Genomic DNA, 26,181 nt, shown 5'->3' with positions numbered 1-26,181 from the left:
CAGATACTACTGTAGCCAAATAAACCAGCAGGGCTGTCAGGCAACTGGTATTGTTTAAAAGAAAATAAATACAGCAGCTTCCATATTCTCCTCACTTCAGTTGTCCTTGAAGGAGTGCTTAATAGCACTTCTACACAGCTTGTGCAATGTAGGCTAGACATGATTTGTGAAGTGCTCCTCCCCCCCTGCTGAATCTTTTAAAGCTGTTCTGTGCTTAACCCTTCAAGTGCTGGGCATTGATACATCAGCAAAAGCAATTTCCCTCGCACTCTGCACTGTCTGAGAAACCTTCCTAACATCTCCTGCTTAAGAACAGTTTAGGAAACTGCACTATCTAGTGATTTTTTTTAAGATTTCTGAGACAGTTCTGCATGGATTTTTTTTTAAAAACCTACCTGTATTTTGTCTCAGACACTCTTGATAAATGTCCCTCATTGTGGTGATGTCACCACGTCATTAGAGTATAAATATTTATGGAGTTGGTGGGATCAGAGTTTTTGTTGTGTGGTAATTAGTCTCTGAATGGCAATCCTCTCCTGCCATTTCTGCTATTTATAGTGCATATAAAAGAAGCAAATCAGAAACACTAGTGACTCTGGTGAGTCAGCACTTGGCATTTTTAGACAGTTTAGTGCTACTTGTCCATAATCTCTGATGTGTCAAAATGCTCTGTTTAATAGTACATTGTAACTAGTGGCCAGTTAGAAGGTGGCATTCTAATTTGCATATTCGTTATATAAATACATGGATAAGAGTATCAGGTGATGGCCAACCATCACAGGCGTAAGGGTGTGCTTCTATGAAGCTTATCCGAATATCTTCACTGGGATCCATATTATCCTTGCTCTTTCTGGTTCCCCAAACCTGTTCATAATAATAATATTAATAACTCAACTGACAAACATTTTTAATCTTCCCAAACACAAAATAACCTCCTTCCTTCTCACTATTTCTATTAAAGATGTGCTTACACATTTACGTTTATAAGCTCAGAACAGTCTGCTTGGCAATGAAGATAGTTTTGCTCTGCTCATATTGTTGTCTGTCATTTTGACACATTGATAACTACTGTATATACGCGAGTATAAGCTGACCCGAGTATAGGCCGACCACTTAGTATAAGCCAGGAAATGCCACAACTACAACACCACTCACACCATGGCCGGCGACGATCATACACGGGAAAAGCAGCATAAACTTAGCACATAGCAATAATAGGTTTACAAAATGAATAGTAAAAGTAAAACCACAAACTTACTTATTTGCAGTTAACTCATTAACTGCTACATTCCTAACCATAGCAGCTAAACAAAAGCAAATTAAGCAATTGACCACAGTGACCATCACCTCAGAACCACAGGTTACTGCACAAAATACCGTGCTGGCAGTTTACCTCACACCACTAACACTTTCTCACCTTAGCACTGCAATCCCAATATTCCATACTGCAAATGAGTGACATCCTAAATGCCCCCTCCACCATATGCTGGTGGTATTATGGTGCAGCTGACTTTTTTTCTTTCTCCCACAAGTCCAACCCCCTCCCCGAGCATGCAGTACATATGTGCCCCTGAGTGTTTCCTCGCCCTGACGCTTGTGTCACTTGCCATATGCAAAATAAATAATGGTGTCTACAATTCAAGGGTATGTGAGCGGCTCACCTGAATCCCCGCCAGTGTCCCCCGCCATTCACTTGCTGCATAATGATGCCACTACAGTTTATCAGTATGTGATCGGCTCTCCCCCCTCCCCCGAGTCTCTTTCAGGCAGCCTGGTCCAATCATTGAATGCTGAGTACCGCTCTGCATATTACAGTAGTATGGTCCTACATGTTGCTATTACTACATGTTTCTATTACTACATGCTGCTATACAACCTACATGTTGATATTACTACTTTAGTGAAGTACTATAAACAGTAATTCCATAACTAACAGGAATAGCATACAGATGAATAGTTCTAATTCAAAACTGTACTTTTAGGATTGCAACAAGCATATCTTGGGAATTGGGATAATTAGGCCTGGAGTGAACTGGAGTAGGCCACACCCTGAAAATGACTGCCCATTTCACTGGAGCCAGCACAAAGCTCTATATCCATGGAGGATGATTCAGGTTCTGGACTGGATTCTTGCAAAGAATTTGAATTCTGTTGTGAAGACAGATCCTAGTTTTGCTTTGAGTACACCTCTTTATGTTGAACATGCCTGTCCAGGGATCTAAGTGGAAGGTAACATCATATCTGTATTGGTACCTGAACTTTATAAAACTGCCATAAAAAGCTTGCGAGCTACTCTAAAAACTGCAGAGTCTGCGAGATCTACCCCCCCCCCCCCTCTATTTTCCCCAAAGCCTAAGCAGTATTAAGTGATGACTGTTATTTAGTAATTGGTCTAAAGGGGGGGGGTTGTTTCTGAAATGTAGAAACTCGTATTAGGAGAAGGAGAAACTTCGTTCATCTTCTCCCAAGTAGAATTTTTCTCCCCATTACCCCATAGTGGATAACGGTATCTGTGACACATCTCAGATACCTACTCTAATAAAGTATGTGCTTAGCACTTTTTAGGATAGAGTTCAGAAGACACAAGCAGCTGGAGATTCATTGCACCGACCGAAGAGACCTGAGCTCGGTCAGTCTCCCCTTCCCAAGCAGCCTGAAGCGGGGAGACACTGTGTGAGTCACACAGCCTGGAGGGGAGGAGACCTGTCTCCTCATTCGGTCCTCTTACCTTCAGCCACACCTCCCATTCAGCCACACCTCACCCTGCTCCTCCCTCTTCTCTGTAATGCTGCTATGGCAGCAAAATCTGAAAGCCATGATTCAGATTATGACAGGACGCGGCTGAGCAGTCTTCTCAGCAGGTGGTCGCGATCTACCTATAGGGCACACCGGGGGTAGAGGATCCTAACCCTACTAACATGCCCCACTTTTACTAACTGCATGATGCACTGAGCTATTTTTTACTTGTCTGGATTGCACTGGTGGCTGTTGTGGTATAAAATGAAACATCTTACCTGGAGTGAAATCAAGCCTTTGGAAATGTGTAGTTTTGCAAGAGGGCGGTATTTACATACTAAATTTGTAATTCTTGAAATGCAAATATTTAAAAGGTTGATAATAAGGTGTGGTAAGATTTACAACATGGCTGTGTACTGCATTTACTTGTAAAAAAAAAATCCCTCTATGGCAATACTACGTAACTGTTCCAAAATGCTGAAACTGAATACCACTATTGCTTCCCATCAGCAGCATATAAACCTTTTTAATAAGAAAACGTATGTGGTAGGTAGCACATTTCCTTTCTTATGGCATGCCTGGTTCAGCAGCAGAAGCTAGTAGACTGTTCTGTTCTGCATTAGATTCATCAATCTCAGGTCCCTCCTGAGTAAAATGAGTGGATTGGAAGCTTTAGCGCTGACTTTTTGAAGAGGCATTTTAAAAGTGATCCAAATTGATTCTCTATAACATCCAGGCATGACACATTATGTAATAATGCACTTCTTTAACTTTAAAATGGATTTTTAAAATGACTTGAATTATTTTTTGTGTTTTATGACTATCACATCCTGCAGAACAAATAAAGCTCTTATGTAGTTTTTTATTATTGTTGCAAAAATGAATCAAGCTTGTTTACATGTAAAGCGATTAAGCACTAAAAATTTCTTGCCAAACAACTGTGAAACCATAAGCTTCCAAGTAGTTATATTGGCACCATTTCCTTTTAAAAATGTATTTCTCATTGTAAATTTATTTTAACAGTGTTAGTACGCTAGATTAACTGTACACTAACCAATTCCCTAAGTAGCCAAGAAACTGTGGAAGGTTTCCAAATTTAGAAGGTGCCGCATGCTAGTTTCTCCCAATGGTCTATTGCACAGACTAAGCATATGTCAAGTAAAAATGATAACCCAAACAATAATGAACAATAATTACTAGCAGAACATTTTTCTTTGCCTGTACTAGAAAAAATACATAAGGGTATTTTCTACTTTGCCCTGATTTATCCAATGCTCTCTTGAACCTCTCATTAAAGCACAACTCCAGCATTTTTTTTTCTACCAAGTGGAGAATGCTTATATTTTCCATTAGACATCATAGGCATGTGCCTATGTGTATAATTGCTACAGGCCCTTGCCTACAGGCTCCATTACTGGAGGTGAAACGTTCTCATGATTTCCTTCATTGCAAATCATTCTTTCTACACACTGAGGCCCATATGCAATTCACTTTTTCCCCTGAGTTTTCTCCTAAGTGATATTTTCAAACTTGTCAATAAAATGCCTTTTGACTTGAGACACTAGCAAGCAAGAAAATACTTAACATTGTTGTGATGTACTTTACACCTAATAGTAGGTATTTTTTCAATTGCAAAGTGCTGAAAAATTATTTTAAATAGAACATAATAAACTATCTCTTAGGAGAAAACTCAGGAGAAAAAGTGAATTGTATATGGGCCTGAGGCCAGGAAGGAAAAAGTACCACTAGTACCACTTGAACCACACTAACTAGTACAGGTGGAGAGTACATTCTGGATCAGCAAAGTACAAATTCCTAGAGCAAGCTCACATCCAGTAACAATCCAGGGTCATACAGGGGAGATCAAAAATATCACAGTACACCGGGATTGGCAAGATCAAGGTCAGAAACAATCCAATGTTGGTCCAGGCAGCAATCTAAAAGAGTAGTCAGAGTCCAGGAAATAGTCACCACAGAAACTCAACAGTAATCCAAATGCACCCAGCAGGTAGTGTAACTAAAGCCTATTACACACTAGCAATTTTGATAGGCCAATCATTGGTCAATTTTACCACCTCTGTGTAGTATGACCATTTACCTATATAATCTGCATAGAATTGAAAATCTGTTTGGCCCTCATACTACATGGAGGTGGTAAAATTGACCAATCATTGGCCAATCAAAATTGCTAGTGTGTACTAGCCTTAACGCTATCACGGGCAATGAATAAGAGTCAGCAGAAGCTTATATACCACAGTAAGCGAATCAAAGCTCCAAGCAGCAAACCATAAACCACTTCCTGAACATAATTCATGCATAGCAGTGAGCTAGTTAATCCACCTCTGTCAGCGTCTGTGATGTAATGCATCAGAGGAACAAGTGATCACACGCATCTGCCCCTTAGAGTGGATATCACATGTCTACAGGAATGCAGGAACCTCTGTCTTGCAGAACCTGCTCACTGGAATTGCCAGGCTGTGCATGCTGTTGAATATCTGCAGGAGTGCTGGAGATGCCATCTGTGGCCTTAGAAAAAATCAAACTCTCACACTGACTTCCTAAACTGCTAGAAGCATTGCAGACTTGCAGAGCAGGCGAGTTCATGACAAATTCCCATCATTCCATTTACTTGGATCAACATGAATCATTTGTGCTAAAATGTTTGCTCCGGCATTCATGTAATTGATGGGGAGAATTTGGCCAGTTTAAACAAAAATATTTAACTCTTAGTGAATAAGTTAGGGGCCTAAAAATAAGGAGGGAGGCATTCTGATCACAATAGGCCAGATAGCAAAATAAGCCCCCTATTATTTTACCTTGTCCCGAGAAGTCTCTTTACCAACAATTAAACTAGGAGATAGAATAATGGAGTGAATTTGTCTAATTCTTCACTATGTGCCACCTTGGCTAGCACACTATTTCCTGGTTATCTGTTTTACAGTATCATTTTATCTTTACTTTTATATTGCATTTTCACATGGTTGTTTGCAAGCCACCTATAGTAATTACATAATCCCATCTAGAATATTAGCACACTTATTTATTATCATTATTCAAGAACCTTTATTTTTCAGGATACATAATATTCTGATTTCTGCCTTCCTTCATGTTAAATGTTCTACGAAACACAAAAAAGCCCGCCATTATCCTAAAATGATTGTAACATATTAACAATGTTAGTTAAGTGAAAGCAGATTCTAGCTTTTTGATTGAAAATTATTATCTTAAAAATCTAAAGGCATAATGGAGCTCTGGCCAGCATGTATTGTCTTTGCTTAGAATGACAGTTGTGTTTGCAGCCATTCTTACTGTTTACTTTTTCAATCTAATAGGACTGACTGGATTGGAACCTCCAATCAGATGCTGGCTACATCATTACAGAGTGTGATTGATGTGGATTTACTGGCTGTAGTGGCATAATCAATGGAAGATTGGAGGTTCCCTTTTAGTCTGTGCTGGTAATTTGAAGAAGTGAACAGCAGCTGTGCTAGCAGCAAATGTTGTCACCATTCTAAGAAAAGACAATACAGGGCCTCTAGCCTGATTTAACAAGCTTTGAACAGTTGTTGCTTTTTTTTTTTTAAGCAATTTAATTAACCAGGAAACTGAATGTTCGTTACCATTATCTGGCCTTGTTACATTGCTTCTAATCCCTAACGAGACACTAACAAATGCTTGTTATGATCTCCACACTCAGTAATGATTTTAATATACCTCTGTGTAGATTAAGAAATATAATATATATCTGTGTGTGTGTGTACGTACACGTACACGCACGCGCACACACACACACACACACACACACACACACACACACACACACACACACACACACACACACACACACACACACACACACACACACACACACACGCCCAGCCATCACTTAGAAGCACATTATTATAGCAGCAACAACAGTCCTGCCCGTTTAAGCAGTTTATTTTGCTTGATGAAAGAAAACTGCATTCTCCATGACAAATTGTCACTTTTAATAGATAGCACAAGAAGGAAAATAACAGAATTGCATTTTGTCTTTTCACATTACACAGGCTAAAATAAAATAACTGTTATTTAATTGTGTCATAGTTAGGCTAAGCCATTGCTTTGAAAAAAATATATAATTGTAACTTAAAATGGTAAATGGTTTTGTTCAGAAAGGTAGTAGAACCTTCCCGAAGGTTATATTTACGAAGGTACAAAGTGAAATAGCAGAATTAAATTATGATAATTTGTATTTTTTTACACAGTGACTGCAGATGTTGAAAAAAACACCTTTGAATGCAAAACGAATAATGTGCAGCAGATTTATACTGATACCTGGGGCTTGATGTATGTTACAGAATTAAATGTCAGAATTTACTATTTACAGAACAACTATATGTGCTCTGCAGGGCCCCATTTTTTATGCCACTGGGGATGTGTGCCTTCCCCAGCCTGGCTAAATGCATCCGAAAAGTATTCACGGAGCATAATTTTTTGCACAATTCATTAGCTTTATTCCAAAATGGATTCAATTCATTTTTTTTCATCAGAATTATAAACACAACACTCCATAATGACAATGTGAAAAAGTTTACATGAGATTTTTGCAAATGTATTTAAAATAAAAAGATTGCAAAAGCACATTTGCATAAGTATTCACAGCCTTTGCCATGAAGCTCAAAACTGAGCTCAGGTGCATCCTTTTTCCCCGATCATCTTAGAGCTGTTTCTGCAGCTTAATTTAGAGTCCATCTGTGGCAAATTTAGTTTACTGGACATGATTTGGAAAGGCACCCACCTATCAGATCCCACAGTTGACAGTTCATATCAGAGCACAAACCAAGCATGAAGTCAAAAGTATTGTCTATAGACCTCCAGGACAGGATTCTCTCAAGGCTCAAATCTGAGGAGGGTTACATAAAAAGTTCTGCTGCTTTGAAGGTCCCAATAAGCACAGTGGCTTCCATCAGCCCAAAGTGGAAGAAGTTCAAAACCACCAGGACTCTTCCTAGAGCTGGCTGGCCATCTAAACTGAGTGATCGGGTGAGAAGGGCCAAAGTCGGGGAAGTGACAAAGAACCTGATGTCAGAATTCTAGAGGTTCTCTGTGGAGAGAGGAGAATCTTCCAACAGGACAACCATCTTTGCAGCAATCCACCAATCAGGCCTATATGGTAGAGTAGCCAGACACAAGCCACTACTTAGTAATAGACACATAGCAGCCCGTCTGGAGTTTTCCAAAAGGCACCTGAAGGACTCTCAGACCATGAGAAACAAAATTCTCTGGTCTGATGAGACAAAGATTGAACACTTTGGTATGAATGCTAGGCATCATGTTTTGAGGAAAAAAGGCACCACTCATTACCAGGCCAATACCATTCCTATAGTGAAGCATGGTGGTGGCAGCATCATGCTCTGGGGATGTTTTTCAGAGGCAAGAATTGGAAGACGAGTCAGGATAAAGGGAAAGATGATTACAGCAATGTGTAGACACATCCTGGATGAAAACCTGCTCCAGAGTGTTCTTAAACTCAGACTGAGGCAACAGTTCATCTTTCAGCAGAACAAATGCCCTTCAGGATAACTCTGTGAATGCCCTTGAGTGGCTCAGCCAGAGCCCAGACTTGAATCTGATTGAACATCTCTGGAGAGATCTTAAAATGGCTATGCACCAATTCTTCCCATCCAACCTGATGGATTGAGATGTGCTGCAAAGAGGAATGACCAAAACTGGCCAAGGATAGGTGTGACAAGTTTGTGGCATCATTTTCAAAAAGACTTGAGGCTGTAATTGCTGCCAAAGGTGTATCGACAAAGTATTGAGCTAATACTGTGAATACTTATGTACATGTGATTTCTCAAGTTTTTTTTCTTCATCTTTTACAAATTTGCCAAATCCTCAAGTAAACTTTTTTCACATTGTTATTACGGGGTATTGTGTGTAGAATTCTGAGGGGAAAAAATGAATTTAATCCAATTTGGAATAAGGCTGTAATATAACATGTGGTTAAAAAGTGATGCACTGTGAATACTTTCCGGACACACTGTACGCAAAGTAGCAGGGAGCTTTCGTAATTACATATCCAAAGGACTGAATCTTCCATCTCCATTCTTCCACCAACGGGTGGCACTGTAATGCTGTCACCATCTTCTGGGTTCTGATCACGTCATATCATGTGATCTCAGATAATGATGTCAGGAGTGCAGTGCCATGGGTGGAGGAGAAGCAGTCTGGACTCTGGACCAGGTAATGACAGCTCCCTGCCGACCACCTACTCTGCATGGCTACATTAGGCATCACAACAAGATTGGCTGGCTGAGGATGCCCTGCCCTGCATTATCTCACACGAAATAAAGTGGACCTGGTCAGGATCTGCTAAAAGGGTTAAAGTCAGTTTAATTTATATAATTGCAGCACATACATTAAATTGTGTTAGGTCTTGTAACCTGAAATGTAATCACTCAAAGCAGGCTTCCATTTAATAGCAACAATGCTAAACAGCAGAATATGGTACTGTTAAGGGTGCTGCCTTTGACAAGGGTTCTAATCCCAGCTCAAGCCAGTACATAAAACAGTAAGGAGTCTTTGGGCACGGCTCCCTAATGTTCTTGGTTACCTGTGGAGAGCACTCTAAGTGGCTGTAATTATGAGGAGCTTTTAGTGCACCAAGAGAAAAATGTAATATAAATGTTATAATGTTATATATGGCATGTCCTGACTAACTTCCAGTATTTATGCTACTACCATACTGTTATGAAATGTCCCCTGTTAAAGCAGACCCGTTGCTAAGGTTATACAATATTACATAATATGGATCAGTAGAACTTAGGCTGCATACAGATATGTCACCACTTATCTGAAGTGATTAACACAGGTGATAGTTTACCTATAACTGAGCTAGTGAACTCTCTACCAAGCAGTCATTCTGAACTTTGGAGAAAGGAGGACAAGCATAAGGCAGCTTATTGCAGCTTGTAGCAAAAATATCACACAATAGGGGTTGAATGTGCATTTCACCAGTATTCTATATGCTACTACATACACTTCAGCATGATCTCTTTTCCCAAAAGTGAATAGTGCATTTAATTAAATGATAAAGGGTGTGGTTAACACAGAAGCTCTGTACATAGTCTGTATAATATACACAAAGTAATTGCTCATTGTATTTTTACCCATTCAAATGCAAATCGCTGCAGGGTTTGACTGTTATACATCATGAGATTTGTGAATGGTTATGAACTATCAGAAATGCAGGTTTTAGGTTTAAAAGATACAAATATTAGAAAATCAAACATGGGAAAAATTAGACAAAAATGATGCTCAAAATATTGTATTGCTGGAATGTTAAATCAATGGTTTTAGATAATTGATTATAAATGATACAAAGAAAGATTTGCAGAAAATGGACTCTCACTAGCATTTTTCATTATAAAATAATTTTACAATCTTGTTCATTTTATAACAAATGTATTAAAATATAGAATAATAGTATAATGTAATAATTAAAAATAATAAATGTGCTGGACTAAATATGGAAATGAGCAGGACTATGCAAAAGGTAGTCAGTTATGTAGATTTATTTGATCTTTGTGTTACTTTCTTTGATCATTGTTGTTTTGCATGATATTATAATTTACACTTTGTTTAGAAACCATGCTGCGTGGCTTTCTGATTTCTACTCATCTCTTACTAAAATGTTGTTAACAGTCTAGATCAATGAATGCATTGGAACTAGACCCTAGTGTATTTTTGTTTAATATTTGATGTAACATTGTATGTTTAGCTTATCACAAAACCAAAAAGAATGGTTTATCATTTATACATTGCTGTGTGTTTACATCCCTGTGGGAGTATTAAATTGCAGGCCCAGCAAGTATTTCATTTCAAGCACAGCAAGCTATCCAAATCCAAATTGGCCCTCATAAGGGTTTCGTATTTTCTTCTTTTATAAAGGTGATATGAGCCTACTCATTAAAGTGTCTTCTAATCAATGCTCTGTGTCATGAGCAGTCCTGTTACAGAAACAATCTCACTGTGATAAATTACTTAACAATGAGTGTTTCTTTTGCTTTAGATGAAAGTCATTAGTTTCGATTAAGGAACACAAGGGAGAGGATAGAAAACAATTGTTTTTCCCCGTATCTGACTTTTACCTTTAGGTATCTACTGGGGAATCCCATACATCCATCAATTGACTTTCTACTGCTCATTTTATGCTTTACTTGTCTCCAGTGGCATTTAACATTAATAGTGGTTTCAACAATATTATTACGGTGTATATTAATCTTATATGTGTATTATTGCTTTTCATTTTCCTAAGGTTACAAACCTAGGACATTATAATGATATTGTTTAACTGCCTGCCGACCTCCCCACGCCAATGGCCATGGCCGCGGCGGCAGACCCAGGACCGCCTAACGCCAATTGGCATCAAGTCCTGGGGCTCAGTTTTGCAGGAGATCACGCGCAGGCTGTGCACGCATCTCCTGCTCAGGGAGCCTTTAGTCTCCAAGTGGCGATTCCAGCTCAGGAGACTGTTAGATGGTGAAACCGCCCCCTTTACATATAGTACAGTGCTGTGCTCAGCAGCAGCGCTGTACTGGGGACAGTCGTGTGACACTGCTGTCCCCCTGGGGGACAAGAGAGTGATCGGCTCTCATAGGCAGGGGCCTATGACAGCCGATCACCATGATTGGCCGGCTGCGGGGGGGGGGGGGGGAGGGAGGGAGTGGAAAAAATAATTTAAAAAACTGTATTTTTTATTAAAGAATAAATTACAATAATATTTGTAAAAAAATAAAATAAACACAGGGAGGGGGCGATCGGACCCCACCAACAGAGAGCTCTGTTGCTGGGGGAAAAAAGGGGGGGAATCACTCGTGTGCTGTGTTGTGCGGCCCTGCAGCCTGGCCTTAAAGCTGCAGTGGCCATTTCAGCAAAAAAAAAAAAAAGGCCTGGTCTTTAGGGGGGTTAACACTGCACTCCTCAAGAGGTTAAACCATGGAGATCATTAAAAACTAACAAAAAAACTTTGAGCATGACATTTGTCTAGAATTAAAAAGTATTGGTGGAGCCAGGCATGTAGGGTTTAACCACTTATGCGGTTTGCGGCAGTATATCTATGCCCTGCAGGACTTCAATGCCTACCTAGAGGGCGTAGATATTCATCTATCGCTGTGAACAGCAGCTGCGTGCTCTCACTCCCACATTCCCATCGCCGCCCATTAGCCCGGAGATCAATGAGTGGGAACGCAGTTCCCATTCATTCATCTAAGCACCCATCAATGAGATGCCCTGATCATTGACCAAAGAGAAAGTTACACGTGCACATATAACTTCCTCTGTGTACTGTTCAGCACACAAGAGGAATAAATGTGGGGGGACATCTAGTGGCCAAATAGTAAAATTACACCTGCATGCATTAATTTATTTAAAAAATACATACATTTCCTATTGAAATTAACCCCTTATTTCCCACCCCTTCCCAAAGTTAGCCCCAAAAAATTGTCTGTATTAAACAAAAAATAACATTAGAAAAATGCATACATAGTTACCTTAGGGACTGAACTTTTTTAATATGTATGTCATGAGGGTATATTACTGTTATTTTTGAAAATATTGTCACCATACATTGTACTAGGGACATATTTTATACAATGTAATAACTGGGACAAATAGGCAAATAAAATGTGAGAGTTTTATCCATAGCAGCACATTTTATTGTTAAACTATAATGGCCAAAAACTAATAATGTTTTTTTTCTTTTGTTTTCTTATTATCCCCATTAAAATTCATTTAGAATAAAATAATTCTTAGCAAAAGACCCAAAGAAAGCCTAATTGGTGGCAAAACAAAGGAAAGATATAGTTCATTTTGTTGTGATTTGTAACTATAAAGTTATTGGTGAATGAATGGGGCAAGCACTGACAAGTGAAAATTGCTCTGGTTCAGAAGGAGAAAAACCCCTTAGAAGGAAAGTGGTTAATCTAGAGGTATGATGTACTGTAACATAAATTAAAGGGAGCTGTTAAGCTGCATGTAGGGTGTAGAGTTGGGCCGAACCTCCGATTTTAGGTTCGCGAACCTGGTACGCGAACTTCCGCGGAAGGTTCGGTTCGCGTTAAAGTTCGCGAACCGCAATAGACTTCAATGGGGATGCGAACTTTGAAAAAAAGAATTATGCTGGCCACAAAAGTGATGGAAAAGATGTTTCAAGGGGTCTAACACCTGGAGGGGGGCATGGCGGAGTGGGATACATGCCAAAAGTCCCGGGGAAAAATCTGGATTTGACGCAAAGCAGCGTTTTAAGGGCAGAAATCACATTGAATGCTAAATGACAGGCCTAAAGTGCTTTCAAACATCTTGCATGTGTATACATCAATCAGGTAGTGTAATTAAGGTACTGCTTCACACTGACACACCAAACTCACCGTGTAACGCCCTGCAAACAGCTGTTTGTGTAGTGACGGCCGTGCTGGACTGGTGCGCATGGCGAGAGTGCAGGTTTTGGTGGCTTTACAGCCCATATGGTCGCCTGGCTGATGTAGCTGAATGACAGAACAGTGACTGTCCAGCTGATCAAATTTGGTCTGACCACAATGAGGCAACGACCTTATTATCGTGTATGTGCCCCCCGAGACACTCATCTAGGCGCCGGTCATTGCTTCATTGTGATACGCAAGCCCCTTCACCACGGCAAGGTAATGATCATGAAGGGGAATGGGCGCATGTACATGCCTTTTCTTTTGTTGTTGCAGCTGCCCGCAGTGCAGCCAGAAAAATTAGGCAGTCATGTACACGCACCAGAAAAACTATTACAGCGGCCGCTGCTAGCAGCGGCCTAAAAAATTCAGCAATCTGCCTGGAGTCCCGGACCCTGTTGGTGGTGGCGGAGAAGGTAGTCAAGCGGCCTGCAGGCAGACATGCTGTGTGGAGGGACTGGGAGCGACTTAGTCTTCTTGGGGCAGGCCAGGCAGCCAGTCACACGGCGTGCAGGCAGAGATGCTGTGTGTGCGGGGACTGACTTAGTCTTGGGGCGGGCAGCAGCCCTCCGGGATCCATGCCTCATTCATTTTGATAAAGGTGAGGTACTTAACACTTTTGTGACTTAGGCGACTTCTCTTCTCTGTGACAATGCCTCCAGTTGCGCTGAAGGTCCTTTCTGACAGGACGCAGTGGCGGGTTCACTGATCAGGTATACAGTGGCGGGTCCACTGAACAGAACAGGTATGCAGTGGTGGGTTCACTGAACAGGTATACAGTGGCGGGTCCACTGAACAGAACAGGTATGCAGTGGCGGGTCCACTGAACAGAACAGGTATGCAGTGGCGGGTTCACTAAACAGAACAGGTATACAGTGGCGGGTTCACAGAACAGATATGCAGTGGCAGGTTCACTGAACACAACAGGTATGCAGTGGCGGGTTCACTGAACAGGTATACAGTGGCGGGTCCACTGAACAGAACAGGTATGCAGTGGCGGGTTCACTGAACAGGTATACAGTGGCGGGTCCACTGAACAGAACAGGTATGCAGTGGCGGGTTCACTAAACAGAACAGGTATACAGTGGCGGGTTCACAGAACAGGTATGCAGTGGCAGGTTCACTGAACACAACAGGTATGCAGTGGCGGGTTCACTGAACACAACAGGTATGCAGTGGCGGGGTCACTAAACAGGTATACAGTGGCGGGTCCACTGAACAGAACAGGTATGCAGTGGCGGGTTCACTGAACACAACAGGTATGCAGTGGTGGGTTCACTGAACAGGTATGCAGTGGTGGGTTCACAGAACAGGTATGCAGTGGTGGGTTCACAGCACAGGTATGCAGTGGTGGGTTCACTGAACAGGTATACAGTGGCGGGTCCACTGAACAGAACAGGTATGCAGTGGCGGGTTCACTGAACAGGTATGCAGTGGTGGGTTCACAGAACAGGTATGCAGTGGTGGGTTCACAGCACAGGTATGCAGTGGTGGGTTCAATGAACAGGTATACAGTGGCGGGTCCACTGAACAGAACAGGTATGCAGTGGCAGGTTCACTGAACAGGTATGCAGTGGTGGGTTCACAGCACAGGTATGCAGTGGTGGGTTCACAGAACAGGTATGCAGTGGTGGGTTCACAGCACAGGTATGCAGTGGTGGGTTCAATGAACAGGTATACAGTGGCGGGTCCACTGAACAGAACAGGTATGCAGTGGCAGGTTCACTGAACAGGTATGCAGTGGTGGGTTCACAGCACAGGTATGCAGTGGTGGGTTCACAGAACAGGTATGCAGTGGTGGGTTCACAGCACAGGTATGCAGTGGTGGGTTCAATGAACAGGTATACAGTGGCGGGTCCACTGAACAGAACAGGTATGCAGTGGCAGGTTCACTGAACAGGTATGCAGTGGTGGGTTCAAAGCACAGGTATGCAGTGGTGGGTTCACTGAACAGGTATGCAGTGGTGGGTTCACAGCACAGGTATGCAGTGGTGGGTTCACAGCACAGGTATGCAGTGGTGGGTTCACAGCACAGGTATGCAGTGGTGGGTTCACAGCACAGGTATGCAGTGGTGGGTTCACAGCACAGGTATGCAGCCAGACAGGAACAAGTTAAGCCTAACTAATCTTTCCCTGAGAGACAGTCTGCAGCAGCTCGCCCTACTCTCACTAACGCAGGCAGCACACGAGTGACCGTAATGGCCGCCGCTGCCTGCTATATATAAGGGGGGGTGGGGCTCCAGGGGCTAGTGTAGCCTAATTGGCTACACTGGGCCTGCTGACTGTGATGTAGAGGGTCAAAGTTGACCCTCCATGTGCATTATGGGGTGAACCGAACTTCCGCAAAGGTTCGCCTGCGGGACGCGAACGCGAACCACTGAAGTTCGCATGGAACCGTTCGCAGGCGAACCGTTCGGCCCAACTCTAGTAGGGTGTCAATGTCTTGCTATACTGAAGAAAATGGCAAAAAGCTAGACCAGAATTTCCATGAAATTTTTTAAATCAGAAGATATGGTTGAACACCACAAGGAGGAGGATCTATGCACCAATGTTAGCCATCCAAGATGTATTACACGGTAAGGGCCAGTGAACACCAAAAGCGCTAGCATAAAAGCAGACGCATATCGCTTTTTGAAGTGCTTTTTTAAGGTGATTCTATGCATGTGCCTGGCGATTTTCTAAGCATGCCTAGTGATTTTTGGAGTGTTTTGGTGTAGCGTTTTTTATATTTTGTTACAGTAGAGCTGTAAATGAACAGCTTCTGTAACAAAAATGCTTGGCAAATCACTCTGATCTTACGCTGTTCAGAGCAATTTTCCACTTTCCTATACTTAACATTGAGGCTGAATTGCCTCAGAAATCAGCAAAAATGTTGTAAGACCCACGTTTGCGTTTGGGAAAAAACACATCGTTCTGGTGTGCTCCATCCCATTCAAATACATTAGCCAAATGCCTTTCAAAGTGCTAGCATTTTTAAAATGCTTTTGGTGTGCACTAGCCCTAAATCAGTAACAGTTACTTGGAGAAAGACATTTGTAATGTAGGGCTGCAAAACTGTGTCTATATGGCAGTTACAACACATCATATATCACTTTTATATAGACTTTGGTATGTGGATTCTCTTACTTATGGCTTTTTAATTAACTTAATGGCTGGTCAAGACTGCATATATTCACCAAGTAAAGCTGAGCATAAGAGTGAGATATTTGAAGAGGCAACAACCAATAGGGCATGTTCACGCTACAAGAGCTTTTTAAGCACAAGTGATTATAAAAAGCTCTTGCTAATGCAACACTATGCCGGATTTGTACAAAATCACATTGCTACAGTGAGAACACACACATAGGATATCATTAGCAGGAGATTTTAAAATCGTAAAGGACTTAGAAAAGCTCTTGTAGTGTAAACAAGCCCTTATTCAAGTCACTTTTTTCCCCTAGATGATCATTTTTCATCTTCTGTTTAAAATAACTTAACACTCTCTTTTCTTATTTGCTTGTGGCTTAAAGGGTTTTTTTTATTGTTAAGGTGTGACAATATCACCTAAGAGAACATTTAGGAGAAAAAGGGATTTGCATAAAGCCCAGTATGTTTGTCTTCAACTGTTACTGTTAAGATTTTAAGGGTCATGATTATTTACTGCCTGGAAAACTATGCAGACTCCCATGTCAGTAAGTGGCTCTTTGTTATGTGGTCCTACACCTTTTCAGGGCCTAAACTCTTTATTCTTAATGTAAGCATAAAACATGTTAAAGGGGCCCTATGGCAATTTTTTTTTTTTAATTTAAGATATGAACAAATAATATGTAAGTTTTTTTCCAGAGTTAAATGAGCCATAAATTACTTTTCTCCTATGTTGCTGTCACTTACAATAGGTAGTAGAATGGAGAGAAGAAACAGGAGCGCCTCTCTGGTGCATTAACGTTTTAATATAAAATCAAGCGCATTAAAATTACACTTACCTAGTTCCCTTCAACCAACTAGTGGACCGATTCCAACTCCCAGCCTCAGAATTCTTAACGCATCTACAAGTTACCCATTACTTATCTTCGAATAAACTCAAACAAATAGCCCTCCCAAATCACATTTTAGCATATTTAAAATCACCTAATACACTAAAAGGAGGCCTATCTCAGTGGTATTCTATTCTCATAGAGCCCCCCACCCAGATACCGTCTCCAGAGAAACCATACAAAAAATGGTCACTGGACCTTAAAACCGAAATCTCACCTGAAACACTACAGAGAAGCATTACCAACACCAAGAGATATTCCCACTGCTCCACACACATAGAAACCCTATTGAAGATATTCTACAATTGGTACCTCACACCTCGTAAACTAGCCACTTTTAAAAAACAGTCCCCACTCTGCTGGAGGAAATGCGGCAAGACTGGAACTTTATACCACATCTTGTGGGAATGCCCTTCAGTGTTCCATCTATGGGAACAAATATTTATGAAAATTAGTGATATAACAAACAGACGGTCCCCCCCCAGACCCAGCTTTAGCTATTTTCCACTGCAATATCAATGAATTCGAACCCAGCCTCAGACTCCCTATTTCACACCTATTACTAGTAACAAAACAACTAGTGCTAAGCAACTGGAATACTGACCACTTGCCAAATATCCCTCAAATTATCGCCAGTACAAATGCCAATATAACCCAAGAAAATATTATCACAGCAAGAATCAAGAGTAAAATATCCACTCCGCACCCCCTAATAGACGGATAAGTCACTAACTAACTGATACGAGCCCCCCCTACTAACAAACCAACCAACCGCCTTCACTACCGCATCACTGTCACACACCCAGAATAATAGACTTATAAATTTTATTGAAACTAAAATTACACTTACAATGTGTAAGAGGTAGTCAAGCGTGTCTCAAAGCCTGCCGACAGCTCCCCTCCTAGCTCTATCGCTTGGCCAGAGCGAGAAGCGTGATGTTGCGATGTCTACTATATCAAAATTCTTTTACTACTACCAGTAGGTAGTAGAAATCTGACAGAAGTGACAGGTTTTGGACTAGTCCATCTCTTCATAGGGGATTCTCAGAAAGGCTTTTATTCTTTATAAAGTTATTCCCTAAAAAGGATTTAAACAATGATGCTGGCCAGCTTCCCTGCACCTTACACAGTTTTTGGGCACAGAGCAGCTGCCATTCACTAAGTGCTTTTGAAAATAAATAAATCCCTGAGAATCCCTTATGAAGAGATGAACTAGTCCAAAACCTGTCGCTTCTGTTAGATTTCTACTACCGACTGTAAGTGACAGCAGTATAAGAGAAAAGTAATTTATGGCTCATTTTACTCCGAAAAAATGTACTTCTTATTTGTATGTTTGCACATATTTTACATTTTACAATTTTTCGCCATAGTGCCCCTTTAACATTTCTTATATCATTATAAAGCACTTGCAACACTTTAGAGATTGCTTTAAAAAGAGATGCATATTTGTAATTCTCATTTGACAGATATTGTTTTTACCTGTACAAATACATATATGGCCAGGCACTGCAGGCAGACAGGTAGATCATCTTTGCTGCAAAGCCAACAGTAAGCAAAATAGCCAGAGTGGACTGGAAAAATGAAATGACAGGATGCACTGAAAAGTAGGGTTGGCGGGGTAGACTGGAAGGTAGGACTGGTGGGAGAGCCTGGCTGGCAGGGCAGATGGGAAAGGAGGACTAGCAGGGTGAACTGGAAGGAATGACTGACTGACAGAGTGATGGTGAGAACAGGTGGACAAAACCCACAGTGTGCAAAGGGGAAACTTGCTATCTTTCCACAATAGCCCTGGGATAACACTCACAGGATCTGAGTCTAAAGCACCTGCATCTTGGACTATCAGTAAGCATGGACTGACTCTCTTCCTACACCTAAGGATATGGTGAGATGAAATTCCCAAACTTGTGTTATGAAGCATATGGTGTTCTCATGGATATATGTTTTGATGATGAGACATCCTGGAAATGACCCCATAGTTGACAAGTTTTGATGCTTTTTGCTCACAGCGACCTGACAACTGTGCTTGCTGATTTGCTTTATTGTGCATTCATGGATGAACTGTGTGCTGCCATACTATTGCAATATTAACAACAAGGCTATTATCTAACATTCCTTGACTCTGCCTGCGGACAGCCTATAATTATATCTGGGCCTGGCATGCCTTTCGCATGCAACCGGACTTGCTTGGCGTGGTATTAGAAGTTAGATCTGCTATCACTGATAGATGCCGGCGTGTGTTTGATTGTATGGTGTGGTGGATCGAGTGGATGTGTCGTGACGGGGTGACCATCCCATGTATTTTTTATAAATATTTTTAATGAGTTGTAATTTGAAATGAATACATTTTTGATATGATTAGTTAAAACCATTATATGTTTTTTTTTCTTTATTGGGAGTGTATGTCCTGCCATTAAGTATTGCCACTGCCCCAATTGTGATTATCATTGCTATACAAAGGTGCTAACAACCAACATGTTTCACCAATTATGGCTTTATCGCGGTACAACAGTTTAAGCAAGCAAACAAACATACAAACCTACACCACCCACCAAAGCCCCAGCAAGTCATATAAAGAGCATTAGTATACTCCTAACGCTCAAATCTGAGCTCTGCAGTAGAAACAAGGGGTGCGTGTTTAACAATTTGTTCACTACTTTTATTTTCCCCAGAAAGTAGCAGTATGAGGCCACAATGAACACCAAAGTGCCATGCTATTTTTAAAATAACTGTTGCTGTTAGAACTAATGGTCGAAACTGTAGGGCTTCCAATCAATACTTTAGGGTAATTATGATACTGGTATTTGATCATTTCCATTGCTTGATCACCAGGAAAGAAAATCTATTCTCACCTCTAGAAATGTCCTTGTTATAAAATTAACAATCAAGGTTTGAAAGTGGAGAACAAAAGGAAGCATATTTTACATTATAAAATGTGTTTAATTTGTTACAAAGCAAATAGTAATGTATTATATTACGAACAAAGACTGTGCATTTTACTAGACTATATTTAATTCAACCAATGCACATTTATTTATGAACAGCAAACATCTCTTGCTGCTTAGTGAGTATTGTATCTGCTGTTCTCAAAGCCACTTGAAAAGTCCTTGAAAGTTAACGTAAGCATGACAATATGCTGATAAATAAGGCCTGCTGGGATGTCAATTCCACACAAGTGCCCTTCAATTTAAGCCTTTCATTTTGATTTGCATTATATATGGGGCTAATTAAATTCCTGTTAGACATTAGTTACCACAGATTCCAATTATTTTTGAATTATATTATTCCCACATCTGTATCCTGTTTTATAGTTATTTGAGCTGAAGCTTTCCATTTTTCCCTATAATTATAACAAGCCTTGAGTCATATATCATGTAATTTGACCAGTTTTCTTAAAGCAAATGTGAAGCAAGCTAAAATAAAAAGACAAACAAAATAGTAAACACCTTTTCATACTTCCGTATGGAGAGGGAAGGCTCCTCTGTCCATGCACTTAGTCCACAGCAATCCCCCATTTAAATTTGCCACCTTTCTTCAGAAGGCTTTGGATGTACAGTACTTGGGTCCCCAAGTACTTCCGAAGATGAGTGGCTGTGTACTGAGCATGCATATTAATAAGACGCTGATCTTCAAAAGTACTCAGGGATGCAAGCACTGCCGAAGGCTTCCCGAGGAGGGTCAAAGATGTATTTGATGAAGCTGTTTGAAGAACTTTACTGGCTCCTGCTTTACCGAAAAGACAGAAAGAGGACCAGGATGGCTCTATGGGATCCAGAGCCTCCCCTCTCCAAAGGTGATTAATATGCATAATTTATATATATATATATATATATATATATATATATATATATATATATATATATATCCTCATCTACACGTAACAAAGATGACCGATTCTAAACTGATATGTTGTGAATTATCTTGTTGCACAGATAATGAGGTTTAATACTTGTTGAAAGAAGATGCTCCAATAATGAAACCTTAACATTAACCAATCAAGTTTTCTGAAAGCCAATAATTTGATAGTCTTTATTTTTTATTATTCCAAATGTATGTGAAACAGAAGACTTTGGGTTATTTCCCCATTCACCAAAATGTATAGAAACCTCAGCTCAAACTCACATAAAGCCAGCAGATACAACTGAAAAGGAAAAAGCAAAGCTTGTCAGCTCCACATATCCACAGACATGTAAACCTACAGCTTCTCACATGTCGGTTATTAGCTTGATTCAGTGGACTTCTGACTCTGTGTAATGTTGTTGTCCCTTTCCCTAACTGAGGTATTGATTACAAATAAAAGACTAAGATACATCAAATGTAGAGTCATACGGGCAACATTTTTAAAGGAAAGTTGCACAAAGATGCTGACCAAGGCACTTAACACTAGACTTTGGGAAATAATAAGAAGAGTCATTGACACAAATGGCACAGTGTAGCTTCAAGCAAATGTATCCACATCCCTAAAATCTCTCAAATCTGGGGGACATTTTGTGTGGATTTAGATCTGGTGACAGCTTCTCTGATGCATACTAGTGCTATAAGTCAATGTTACAGCAAGTGTCATTATTTGAGAAAAAGTGCCCAATTTTAAAGTTATCCTATTACCACAAATTATGTATACACTAGAATTCTCCAGATAATCTCCCAAGATGTCTGTTTGAGAAAATGTTGCCAGTTGAAGCCAGTTTTTCTTCTTCTTTTTTTTGGGGGGGGGGGGGGGGGGACAGCGGTATGGATGATGTTAAGCTTTCAGGTTACTTATTATGCAAGACAAATATACTACCTATTCATATACCTAGAAAGAGAATGTATATGAACAGTGCTAGTTCCAGGCTGGAGTTGAGGTCATCATCTGTTCTTAGGCATGAGAAAGGGTATACCTAGGATAACTAGACGATATACCCAGATTCAAGCACTCAAGTTTAAGATAACTTATATAAGATGTTTTATGGAAACAGTGGTGACCCCTAATAGGTGTAATAATGTTCACTATTTCACAGTTTCTCACAAAGTCAAGCAAAGTTTATATTAGAGAACTTAACTAAAAAAAATGACTGTAAACCACAAAAATGTTGTCTAGATATCAATATATTTTATCAAAATTTGCATTTGCTTACATTTCTCTTTTTTATATTTTTCTTTCTGTTTCTCTTATCTAGGCTCCTGTATTCTTAGGTTATCTAGGATCCTATAGCCTTGCTAGCCTATGGCATCAAGTTCAATACAATACACTGTAGAGTATAGATGCAATTCAGATTAAAAGGAAACAGCACAAAACAAGTAAAGTACCTAATTATTGAATGTCTCTAACAAAACAAAGAATACCAAAACATCATAAACTGTTTGACACTGATGATGATTTATCTCCACCATGCGGTTTAAAAGCTGGCAACAAGTGATTGTGATTGCAGCTGAAGGTTTGTTTTTCTTCCCATGGGTATTAATGGGTCTCACTAATCTGCAGGAGTCATTTGGTTAGCTCAGTAGAGCCTTCCCTACCCAATCTTGCAGCTCAATCTCTGGCTACTTTTACAGAGGCTACAGGGATTTGTGGAAATTGAATCACCCTCAAGCCATCAGAGATCAAATTGACCTCAGATTGTCTCCTAACGAGAACCTATCACACATGCTGCTACAAATAGGCATACCAACCAGATATAGAGTTAAACAAAACATAAAAGGTAATAGTTTGGAAACATAAAATATAATAATACTAATATAATAATAATAATAATAATAATAATAATAATAATAATAATAATAATAATAATAATAATAATAATAATAATAATACTAATATAATAATAATAATAATAATAATAATAATAATAATAATAATAATAATAATAAAGCACACCATATTATGTACATTGGGCAAGCCACAGTAATATTGTTAGCATTATTATATTATAAAAGTAAATACAGGAAATGGTGGAGTATTAAGTTTTTTTTTTTTACAGTTGTCTATTTTATAGGTTCTCAACATGCAGTATGCGTACCCCAGGGAGTACTTCTGATGGTTCCAGGGGGTACTCGGACTTGATATATTTAAGCAAGAATAACAAACTTGAGTTTTAGAAAATGATACATTTTGTTTGAACACCAAATTAGCTTTTAGCTAATTAAAAGCAATAGTAAATGCTTGGAAATTGTTTAGAACCAATTATCATGTACTATGATTGAATATATATTTGTCAAAGGGTACTTGTGAAAATGTTTACTATGCTAGGGGGTACTCGGTAAATACAGGGTTTAAAAAGGGTACATAACAATAACATGTTGAGAAACACTGGTCTATTTAATTTAGTAAGGCACATGGTCTGTATTTAATTCCTACCAATTCTTGCAGTAAAAGGGTTAAATGGAAGAATTTGTGAAGAGTCTTGATTCCCAACTGAGCAATGGGGATTTAGTTATATAGTATGTGCTTGCCTCCATATTATCCAGTTCCAGAAGTAGGATATTGAAATAGATGTCATGTATGGAGACTGTAAGCTCTGCCAGGGCATAGATTTCAATGTCCTGGCTCAGTGCTCTTCCTCTATCATCATGCTTCCTATTTAGACTCCCTAACACTGCAGGGTGGAATATTAAGTACACCTTTAGTGTCTGCAGCTCTTTGAGTCTGAAAGGAGAAAGGGGTTGTGCAAATGTTAACATTATTATTAGAATTAAGAATGTGAAAGTGTTCAGTACGCTAGGAACTTCCCAGGCCAACATATTTGTCCAGACTAGATTGAAGGGGTAATAGGAAACTGCTCAGAGAAGAGATATATGGGAACTCTGAAACTGTTATAAGAACATATAGAAAAGAGTGTTCCTTGTTTGCATGAGACAAGAATTTCACAAGTGTTCCACAAATATTGCTTGCATGAGAGTGATGTAAGAAAAAGGCTTCTCCTCAAGAAAGGCCATATTAAATGTCAGTTGAGCTGGGCTAAAACACATTTTGAAGATTCTGAGGCCAAATGGGAAAGGGTGTCAGAGTAGACAAAAATGTTACTATTTGGTCAAAACTTCAAATGGAATCCCTGGCAGAAAACCCACAATATCCAAATGTCACCATATATAGTGTAAAGCATGGCACTGAAAGCATCCTGTTGTAGGGGTGTTTCCCTTCAGCATTGACTAAGACACTTGTTAGAATAGAAGGAAAACTGATTGGGGCAAAATCATTCTGCCGCCCTCTGTCACAAAGTTGTTAGCTGGATGAATGTTCACTTTCCATAACAACAATAATGCAAAGTACACAGCAAAAATAACCACACTGTGAAAGGAGGGGGAAAAAGTTAAATGTCCATGCATGGCAAAGTCAGAGTCCAGACTTAAAATCTGTCTGTGGAATGACTTAAGAGTGCAACTTACAAAGGTCGCCATACCAGCTCTATAAAAAAAAGTTTACAATATTGCTTTATCTAGATGTAAAAAGTTGGAAGAGAAACTTCTCCACAGACTGTAAGCTGAAATCAAAGCAAAACATGGTGTTAAATGTATCCACCTCAGAGATTCTGTGTTTCTTTTTCTTTTTTTTTTGTTTGTTTTATGTCAACAGATAGTAGGAATTTCCTTTGACCTATTTAAAACCAGTTTTATACTGATATTTTTATTCACTGTCACATGTACAGTAATACAGTTAATTTTCTAAGGATTTTACACTTACCTAAGACACCTAGTCGATAGTTGACCGTAACAACAATTACATTTCCATGACTTGCAAGAATACTTCCATCAATCATATTTCCAGTACCTTCCATGTAGGACCCTCCATGGATGTAAACCATTACTGGTTTCTTATTATTTGGATCATGGATATCTACAAGAAGGCAAAGGAAAAAAATCACTCAGATTCATTATAATGAAATCATGACTGTACATGTTTCATATACAGTATATTACTTATACAGTATTTGTCCTCATGTATGCCATACACATTAATAGCTACTGAAAAAGATCAATCTACTTGAAAGATTTATTCCCGATCAGGCAGATTTGCATCAAGTAGGTCAACAGTCACATTAAAAAAGTTGAGAGTTAAAATGGGCACAATTGTTTTGGGGGAAAAATATTGGTACATTTACCTATATTTATAATTACGCTCTTAATTGAATCATGTTTGTTACCTGCCTGAAAATATAATGAAATGAATTTCCCCCAAAAAGAAAATGAACAGCAATAACACCTAAAAGAGTTTGTCACAAGGGATAAGCAGATGAAATTTATGATCTTTATTTCACCGCAAATCTGCTCCTCCTTTTTTGTTGTTGAAAAATGTTACGAGATTGCAGCACAAATGTGCGGTAATTTTCCCAGTTCATTGCAAAGCCACATACATTATATAGACACCAGATTTGGTATGTGTATCAAAGAAATCCCAGGGAACATGCTATTAACATGCTATTATGACAAGTCCAATGCAACAGAATGTCTGAAAATTGTTCTGTTCCTTGGACAATGACCGCATTTCTGCCCATGGCACTGAGCACCATAGAGTGAACCAAGCCTTAATGAATCTGTAGTATCAGTGCTACAAACTGAACAAAACATTAAAAATTTAATGTTTAACACTTGCTTAAAGGAACATGATCAATACCCAAGTATTCTAAAATGACAATGTACAAATAATGTCTAAGTAGCTGTGTAAACATTCTCCTACGTTTCATGTTAAATATCAGAGGCAAAGGATGTATTTCATTGTGTGCAGATTTTAGCTATTTTTAGAATGTCTCATTTGCAGAGGTATGAATCTCTGCAGTGGGATATATGAATATTGAAGCAAAGTTATATGAAAACAGGTATCAGGTTTCACACACACAATAACAAATGTTTATGTTGCAAATAAGAAACATTCCCTCTGCTCTCTGTGAGAGAAAGCTCTGCATGTCTCTGATTGAGCTCTCTGCACACAGAGTTATTAGATACACTGTGAGGTAATTCCCCCCTCCCTCATGGCTCACTCTGGCATCAGATCACAG

At 39.6% G+C, this 26,181-nt stretch overlaps 1 protein-coding gene across 3 annotated transcripts in view; it reads right to left on the bottom strand.

Annotated features, from left to right (window-relative positions):
* NLGN4X (neuroligin 4 X-linked) overlaps positions 1-26,181 on the bottom strand; it is a 456,497-nt gene that overhangs the window by 96,636 nt on the left and 333,680 nt on the right. For all 3 annotated transcript variants that reach the window (XM_068269915.1, XM_068269913.1, XM_068269914.1), the window contains one exon: positions 24,870-25,022. In XM_068269915.1, coding sequence (XP_068126016.1) covers positions 24,870-25,022 — 153 coding nt within the window. The remainder of the gene's footprint in view (positions 1-24,869; positions 25,023-26,181) is intronic.

Source organism: Hyperolius riggenbachi, chromosome 2 (assembly GCF_040937935.1).
Source record: "Hyperolius riggenbachi isolate aHypRig1 chromosome 2, aHypRig1.pri, whole genome shotgun sequence".
NCBI classification, from domain to species: Eukaryota; Metazoa; Chordata; class Amphibia; order Anura; family Hyperoliidae; genus Hyperolius; species Hyperolius riggenbachi.
The sequence above is the reverse complement of the archived record's forward strand: the minus strand, read 5'-3'. Positions and strand labels throughout refer to the sequence as shown.